Raw genomic sequence first — 9,530 nt, 5'->3', positions numbered from 1 at the left:
ATCGCAATATATACACACACACTGTGTACGTGGCGAGGCTGGAACATAGCAAGGGCATCTGAAGGTCGATGCTCTAAACATTACAATGAAACTCTCCTGTATACTGGTTTACATTATGACCCTCTTGGTGTCTCCACAGACGCTGTTTGCTCAACAGCAATTTTGGCAGAATGATTCTTGCTGCGTCACCACTGTGATTTTTTAAAGCAGATTTGAGGGTGGAGGAATTCCACACACACACCGCAGTTACGGAACAAGCACCAATAAGTTCTCAAGTGATGGTGGAACAGCAGCCTCCTCCCATTTGCACAGGAATGATGGAGAGATGTTCTCCTGGGGGCCATACCACTGGCTCCCAGTGCTATGAAACATTCACTAACTGGTGGCTCCTTAGCTGACACTGTTTGCTCTTCCCAGCCTTTGAACACTGTCATGAGATTGCTTGGCAAAACAAGCAGAAACCATCTGTACATTTATCATTCTTATCTTCCTACAAAGCAAATTAATTGTTGGCTCCAAGGTAATAGCTGCACCCCCTGTGCACACAGGGCTTGTCTTTGTTGGCTGCTAAATTCAGTGAGGTATGAAAATTAGGCCAAGACCTCAAAATCCCCCCACCCTCTGCCTCAAGTTGCCTTCAGTGTATAACCAAACTTCTCTCTCCCTGGAAGTCCACCACAAGCCCCTTAAAATCATAGAATCAGAGTTGGAAGGGCCCCTGAGGGTCATCTAGTCCAACCCCCTGCAATGCTGGAATCTCAGCTAAAGCATCCATAACAGATGACCATCCAACCTCTGCTTAAAAACCTCCAAGGAACGAAGAGTCCACCACCTCCCGGGGGGAAACTGTTCCACTGTCAAACAGCTCTTACTGTCAGGAAAGTTCTTCCCAATGTTTAGCCAGAATCTCATTTTTTGCAATTTGAAGCCATTGGTTTGAGTCCTACCCTCCAGAGCAGGAGAAAACAAGCTTTTCCCCTCTTCCATGTGCACCTGCTCTCAGTCTACCACAGTTGGAATTAGGTGGATTCACATGAGGAATACTATCCTGACCTAGGGCAGGACTGGACTAGCCCAACCAGCCAGCCAACTTGGTGCCCTTCAGATATTTTTGACTACAACTCCCATTAGCCCCAGGCAGGACGGGACTTGTTTGGATGGGAGCTGAAGCCCAAAACATCTGGAGGGCACCAGGGTGGGGAAGGATGAACCAGCTGAGCTGTGGCACCACTCCAACTTCCTAGGTTCCAGCCTGGACCACTTACTTACCTGTGCCCGGCATGACAACCAGCTGATTGGTTACTTCTGCCAGAGTGTGACGCCTCTTCCCACAGCGAGTGGCTTGCAGGGCTGCAAACGCTTGAGCAGGATCCTCTTCAGACTCTCCCTCTGTCTCTATCCCTTCATCAATGGAAGTCTCCATCATACTGCTTGGCAGGGACTGGCATCCTTTCCTCCCCATCATTGGGGGAATGGGATCCAACAGGCAGCCATTCACCTAATGCATTAAGAAAAGGAGGGTGAGGAGAACCACAAACACACAATATCTACTTAGTGGCACTTGTATGCAGAGACTCTATGACATTTGAAATCTCTGTCAAGTGAGAGACAATTATGATACTGAGCAGCATCCGAAAACACAGTAGAGGCAATCTGTTGATTGAATACAACCAGAGTGCTACAAACCATGATGCTGCTTGATAAAATGTCAAGAGCAGAGCTGGCAAGACACACCAGAGAGAGAGAGAGAGAGAGAAGAGAGAGAGAGAGAGAGAGAGAGAGAGAGAGAGAGAGAGAGAGAATGAACAGTGAGAGTTGGTCTTTTCTTACAGGGTCATCTTTTCCTGGTGAAAACAGGCACACTATCTCACCCCACTCCTAGGTAGCACAAGTTAAACTACTGACAGACAACCCTCTCTCTCCATTCTCTGGGGCTTCTCTGTGGCAGCTACCTTCCAGAAAACAACCACCTCCCACGAGCATTTATCACAGCAATGGAAAGGTCCAGCAACTTCATACCAGCTCAGGATTACTAGCTAGCCAGAGAGCTGCGCTGCTTCCTCTCAGGGGCTATGGACTAGGACACAATTGACTAGGAACTCTCCTGTGCAACCCCCATGAACAGGCTTAGGTGCTCTTGCCCATTTTGGCCTTGCAGAGGAGATGTTCCCAGAATGCTGTGCCCCAGGTGCTCTGCTCTTCCAATAAAGAGGCCTCCCAGCCAGCTGATGAGTGACCTTGCTGCTCTTGACTAATTCCCAGACATTTAAGCAGCTGTTCCTGAATTCCATCAAGAAATCTGTCTCAGGGGATCAGCTTCAAAATTAGCTAATTGCTGAACTGCTGAGGTTGGGCCAAGTTCCCGTTTCTCTAGGAGATTGCACTGATACCTAAAAGATATATTCGAGTTTGACTGCAGTCTATCACACATGGGAACATATTTTGGATAGGGCTCCAATTCTGGGGTGAGGGGAGCATGTTCTCTGTGACCTCCCCCCCCTTGGAGAAACACATTCGGCGACCTCTAGAATGAAGCCTTGGTTTTTGTTTTTTTTAAATGACACCCGAAAACATCTTAAATGATGTCAGCAAAAAAATAAAGGGGAAAAAATAATTTGCATCAACTTTGTGCATCTGCCCCCCCCCCCCCGGATTTCACATATGATGACAAATTGGCTCCACAAGGCAGCATTGAAGGCTGATTCTGCAAGGTGTGGAAGCAAAAATCCAGGACAACTCTGCACCTGGTTGAAGGAAACTTTCTCAGGTAAAATGAAACTCTATGTGTTTTACCCAGACATTTCTGTGTTGCGTCAACCCCAGAAATACCTGTTGGGCTGCTCTGGCAACTGATTTTAATGCAAGTGAAAGTACTTCAGATTCTGCCTTATGATGGAGCTACTTTCATCCTTGCTTACATGCAGGATGCTAAATGCTTTGATATCGTTACTGATTTCAATATGGTAAATCAGATTTCTTCTTGTTGCAGTTGCTTAAAAACCCACCCAGGTTTAAGGAGGTTTTGAAAATCACCTTGCAGAAGACCTCCTTGCATCTGTTCAGGCTCCTATAGCTGGTGGCTACCTCCCTAGGACAGGCAGTGCCACAACTCCCTTTGAAACATATGCAGGGAACCTGCTCATCTCCACATGCCATCTCCATCAGCACCAGCAAACGCTCAGGGGTGAGAGGAGGCACAGTCTCACAACATCACTGGAGGACCACACATTCCCCATCTCTGCTTAAAAAAGGACCCAGCTAACAACAGCAGATTAAAGACACTGGTGTCTCAGCCAGATAGCACAATAACGTCCATTCCATGACTTGCCTTGGACCCAGAAATGACTTTTGTTTGTTTTCTATACTGAGACACTGAAAGACTAACCAAAGCAACTTCCATGTCTAACAGAAGGCAGTTTTGCAATTTGCCAACTGCAGGAGACAAGAACATTTCAGAGGCAACCCTGATCCCACAGCCGGGTTACGGGAGCGCCGCTGTTTGTTTTACCACAGGACGTCTAGCTGACACTTCCAGCTACAACTACATATAGGACACAGGGAGGACATTGGTGTTGCCTGCACTGGCCATAGCTTAGCCTCTAAAAAGGAACCTGTGCTGGGAAGAGCATGCATGACAGGCATCTCCCCCCCCCCCCTTAAGATATGAAGAGTGGCCTCTGCCTTCATCTGGATTAAGAGCTGCAAGCCTGTACATGTGGAGACATCTCTGGGGGAAAGCTCCTTGCGCTGCTGTCATCAGACCAGGGAACGAAGCCAAGATACACCAGCCCCATGGTGATGACTGCAACAAATACGGTAAACCGTGTCAAGCCCCGCTTGCTAGATTGGATTTGACAATCAAGCACAGAAGAAAAACAGGTTCAGGAAAGCACCTCCTGTATAAGCAGGTCTTAGTATTTTAAGAAGCACAGCTGTAAAATGAGAGGGTGAGCTTCCATGTTTCCCTGCTCCTCTGAGGCAATGATTTCTCTTAAGCCCTATAGCTGCTAACTCAGCAATGGAGCTGTGTTATGCTGGGCAGGCTGTTTCCTGGAACAGCAAGCCAGCAACAAAAGTTTTGCGGCTGGCACCACGCTACCACCCGCATCACAACAAGAATCAAGTTATCCGTTAACAGCCGGGCTGGTTAAGCAGCAGCCAAAGGCATAGACAACTTAATTCAGTCAGCAGACACGACACAGGACAAACAATTCAGCGGAACTAAGTGCCAGTGTTAAGACAGGTTTCCTAGATTTTACTGTTCAGGTTGCTTGGAGCAAGTAAAAAAAACAACCTTAATAGCTGTTATAAGAGAAATCTCCTGGATTAAAGAGGGAGGGGTTCCACAATATGCCTGAATGCTTTTGCCACTCCAAACTGTACATGGGATTAGACTAGAGTTTGCCAAGAATCAGAGTACTGTATAGTAACAGCCCTGTTCACGTTTATCCAGCCTTATCAGAGGCAGAAATCTATACTACACTTCACTAAAACTAACTGCTTACAGATCTCTTGATCCATGTATTTAGAAATGGTGGTAAGGCTGAAGCACTCTAAATATCGCATCTGAGGAGAATCATTTTGGTGTCAGGCATGCTGATTAGAAAGGGTATTCAAGTGTCGATCCCTTCTGGTCCCAATGGAAGACTATGGACTGCCAGATCACCTTAGGCAAGACCCTTTGAAAGAGAGGTAACTGACCCCAAGATACATTTTTGGGGGGTGGGGTTACTTCTGATCCCTGCTCCTCTTATTTTAGCACCGCAGCATGAAGCTAGCTGTGCGGGAAGCAGCCACATTCATAAGCTGTCATATAAAAAGCACAGACACGTATTTATGAATGGTGAAAGAAACCGAACTAATAATCCTTTCCTTTGTGTCATCTGGTGGTACAGGACGACACTGGGCTAGACAGGCCAAGTACATACTGCTCTTATATATAGAAGTCTCCCATCCTGGCAAGACCTAAATCAAGGGTGTCATTTGAATCTGATGGCATAAAACACACCAATATTAATGAGGCAATGACTGTGCAAGAACAGAATGTGTCATTACGTAGGTATACACACACCACAGAAACGTGTTTCTGGCCTATTTTGTGCTCTTGTCGTCACAAAGGCTCCGGAATATTTTTCTCCTGCCAGCTCACATCCATTCTGGTTAATTCCCACTTCCCTTCAAGACCCATCACCACAGACCTCTCAGCTTGATGTGTGAATGTGCAAAGCTCACTGGAGCAACTGTACCTTTGCACAATTGTGGATCTGTCACATCCGATTAGTCAGGTTTAGTGCCAGCCTGTTAGCGGCAGAGGAGCACGAAGTTTATACAAGTTTTCTTGTATTAACGACAGGAGCCAAAATCTAAAGGGACTGCAGCTGAACTAGTGATTCTCCGGAGCAGATTGTGAATTTCGACTTACAAAGTGGTAGAATAAAAAAACAAAAAAACAAAGGCTTTAGAGACAGAAGGTCTCTAATAATTTTTGACAACTTGAAGGTCCCAGCAAGCTTGTTACTGCTCATGAAGTGAACTAAAAGCAAACATTAATAACACCATTTCAATTAAAGCATCTTGCTGCCTGCCAAGTTTCCAATATCACATAATGTAAACAGGCAGGAAAACTGCAATTACAGCTGAAAATTAACATGGAAATTCTCAGTTTACAAGGAAATTTGGGGGAGGGGGACTCATTTTGCAACTGCAGTCAAGCATACCTGCAAGTTTACATAAAGAAGTCTAAGGCTGGCTGCAAATAAGCAGCCTCAACACTGTGAGTGTAAACTAAAACTCATGAGGGTCTTTGTCAGCATAAACAGCAACGAGCCTTGCAGCACCTTAAAGACTAACAGATTTCGCTTATGCCATAATAAATCTGTTAGCCCTTACGGTGCCACAAGCCTCTTGGTTGTTTATGCTGCAACAGAGACTTCGCACAGCTACCCCGCTGGAAACTTTTCATATCTGAAAGGACTGAAGAAGCCTCTATGTGACAAGAGCTGGTTAATTTCTACTAAGTAACAAGGCTGACTGGGTATCAGATGCTGTAACCAAAAAAAGTATTGCAAACTCCCTCCTGGCCCAGCTTAATATCATCATCTCACTATGCGTAAAAGGTAGAGCTGTCCACTTGGGAGAGGAAGCAGTTTGCAACAGGCCTGACTTCTTAAGAAGCTGTTTTTTAGCCAGTGAAAACCGGTGCTGCAGCTGCCCTCAAGTCAGCTGAGTTGTGAACACACAGTCAGCTGCTTCAGGCACCCTGTTTATCTTGTGGCATAGGAAACCACACCACTGTGAAACGCAAGGGCCTTTTTGCACTGTCCACCCCAGGAAAATGCCTGCAGGTCTCCCACACTTCCTGCTGCTGTGAAGTAGCCAATAAGCCCAGTTCACACAGGCCTCCGTTAGCTGCCCACTTCTGATAAGTGGAGACACCTCTGGTGGGAAACCACAGTGAGGAGGACACTCACACAACCGCCGTCAATAAATGAGGAGCCTTCATGCACCACCACAAGCAGACTGTGAAAGGCAAAAGCAAGCACAGCCGCCCCCCCCCCCCAACACAAAAACCAAGAGCTGACTTTGCTCTGAAAATTTCTAGGAAGATTTCGTCAAAGCAGCTCATGGGATCAGTTAATGCCATATCAACAGAAAATAATAAAACATATAAACACTACTAAACCTAACAGGAAGTGTAGTCAAAACCTTTAAATACCACTAAATTCCTGGGTGAAAAAAGCAATACGAAGTCGGTGCCTAGCAGGTAGATATAGGGATTTCCTCAAATGAGGGGCCACCACAGAAAAGGCACTCACCAATTTTTAAAAGTGGGGCAGGCAGAGCAGGGGCTCTGATGAAGATCTGAATGCTCAGACAGAACTTTGCTCAAAAGTAGTAGCCAGTGAAGATCTTTAAGTCATACAAGTTCACAGTATTAGTTGCTATATTCTGCAAGAGTTTAAGTGCCTAAACTATCTCTCCTACAAACGCATTTAAAAGGACATAGAATGCTGGTCAATCAAAGGCCTGGTAGCAGAGGAACGTTTTCGCCAGGTGCCTAAAGGTGTATAATGAAGGGACCAGGCTAATTTATGTATTCCATAAATGAGGAGCCACTGCAGAAAAGGCCCATTCTCTTTTTTAAAAAAAAAACAAAAAACATTAATTTTTTTATTTATACTTATACATCATACAGTCATTGAATAAAATGAACAAATAATACAAAAACAGAAGATACAAAAACAAAATTATAAGGATGTAAACATAATAACATAAACTACAATCAAAAATATAAAACATTATATTTTCCTAAAAAAGGAAAAAAGAAGAACGAAAAATAATACAAAAAGAAGAAGAAAAATTGACTTCCAACTAACTCCATGTGGATCTTTATTTCTCAAATCACTGGTTTTCTGCAATGATTAAATTTTTGGAGAAATATTCTAATTATCGGTACCTGTGAGATTTTTATTCTAAGCTAAACCAAGTATGAATCTGGGAATCAGTTCTCTTCATATAATTTATAAAGACTTCCTACTCTCTCCTTATTTTCTCATTAGAATAATTTCTTATTAAACCTGGAAGTTTGGCCAGTTCAAGATATTCTGACAGCTTAAGAACCCATTCTTCTTTTGTCAGTGTTATGTTACTTTTCCAGTGTTTAGCAATTACTATCCTGGCCGCCGTTACTGCACACAAAAATATTCCTTCTTATCAAATCCTTCTTATCAAATCCATTTACATCAAATCCTCAAAAACTGCATTTAATTGATGGTATTGTAACCAGCCTATTCCTGCATGTCTTGTTTCATATTTTTTCATTTGTAATCTATTATTTACTTCCTCTAAAATATCTTTATATGTCAACCAATTTGAATCCGTATTTTTTCTTTTTACTGCTTCCACCTCCATTGGTTACAACCATAATGGGGTTTTTGGTTCTAATAATTTTTTGTTCCTTTCCCAAACTTCATATAAGGTTTTCCTAATAATGTGATTTAGGAATCCCTTGTGAATTTTTACTTTATTATAACCCAGGTAGCCGTGCCACCCCACTATATTATCCCAGCCCTCAATTTCCAATAATTTGGTATTCTTCAAGATCATCCATTCCTTGAGCCAGACCAGGCAGGCAGCTTCGTAGTAGATCTTAAAATTTGGCATTCAAAACCCTCCTCTGTCTTTAGTTTCTGTTAATAATTTAAATTTAATTCTAGGTTTTTTGCTCTGCAAAATGTATTTCACCAAATACCTGTGCCATTCCTTAAAATAATTTAAGCCATTACGAACCGGAATTGATTGAAAAAGGAACAGCATTTTTGGTAAAACTACCACCTTGATTGTAGAAATTCTTCCCACAACTTGAGTTTTAATTTACTCCAGATTTCTAAGTCTTTCTTAATTTCATTCCATACTGTAACATAATGGTCTTTGTATAAATTAATGTTTTTCATGGTTATCCAAAATCCTAAATACTTTGCTCTGTTGGTGATTTTAAGTCCTGTTTCTATTTCTAACTTTACTTGTTCTTGTATATCTAATTTTTTTTACCAAGAGTTTTGCTTTTCCTTTATTAATTTTAAATCCTGATAATTGTTCAAATTCCTTTGTTTTTTTCCAATATTGCTACAATACTCTCTGGTTTTCTGTTGTAATTATTAGATTGTCTGCGAAGGCTCTTACCTTAGAGGCCCTTTGTCCCAATTTAATTCCTTCTATTCTAGGGTCTTCTCTTATTGCTTTCAAATATACTTCCAGTAAATAAAGAGGAGAGGAGAAAGAGGGCAGCCCTGTCTTGTTCCCTTAGAGATACTAAAAGCTTCTGATGTTTCACCACTGATAATTAGTCTGGCCTTTTGGCAATTATAAATCACTTTTATACCACTACATATTTTCTTGCCCAAACTCATAATTTCCAAAGTTTTTTGCATGAATACCCACGAAACATTATCAAATGCTTTCTCTGCATCCACCAAGGTCAGGGCTGCAGAAAAGGCCTATTCTCGTGTTGCCACCCTTGGGACCACTCGTGGAGGAGGCACACAATGAAAGGCCTCAGGTGATGGGCCTCACTGGCACATGGTCCCTGGAAGGATGCCCACAAGGGGATTTGGCCCTTGGGCTGAAAAAGGTTCCTCACCCCCAATATAAGCCTCTCAGTCTTTTGTAGATGCTTGCTGTGCTAACAAACAGCTCACAATTAAGCTCCTTAATGCTTAGCTCAGTTGCTTCAGCATTACTCGGCTCAGCTATGAATCTAACTCCTCCTCCAAGCACTGATCGCGGACAATTCCAAAATTCTAGGAGACTTAAATATGGCACGTGAGAATTGCAGAGCTTACCTTTGGTGTGTCGATTCTCTCTTCCTCCATGAAAGCCGATTCTGCCTGGCAGGCGGAAGGGGGAAAAGAGAAAGCTTCAGCAGTGGAAGTTGGTGGGAGGCCAGGAGACCTTAGCAGCCTGACATTCTGGGGGCGCAGGTTGACGGGAGCTACGGAAGCCTGGGCCTACAAAGAGTAAGAGAAATAAAG

The 9,530-nt window shown here is 43.4% G+C and overlaps 1 protein-coding gene across 1 annotated transcript in view; it reads right to left on the bottom strand.

Moving 5' to 3' along the window:
- Positions 1-9,530, bottom strand: part of SIK2 (salt inducible kinase 2) — an 82,045-nt gene that overhangs the window by 8,637 nt on the left and 63,878 nt on the right. The window contains 2 exon segments of the mRNA XM_083588409.1: positions 1,270-1,498; positions 9,342-9,506. Coding sequence (XP_083444535.1) covers positions 1,270-1,498; positions 9,342-9,506 — 394 coding nt within the window.

This window comes from Podarcis filfolensis (assembly GCF_964270895.1).
Source record: "Podarcis filfolensis genome assembly, chromosome: 15".
NCBI lineage: Eukaryota > Metazoa > Chordata > Lepidosauria > Squamata > Lacertidae > Podarcis > Podarcis filfolensis.
Note: the sequence above shows the minus strand (reverse complement) of the source record. Positions and strands in the feature narration are given on the sequence as shown.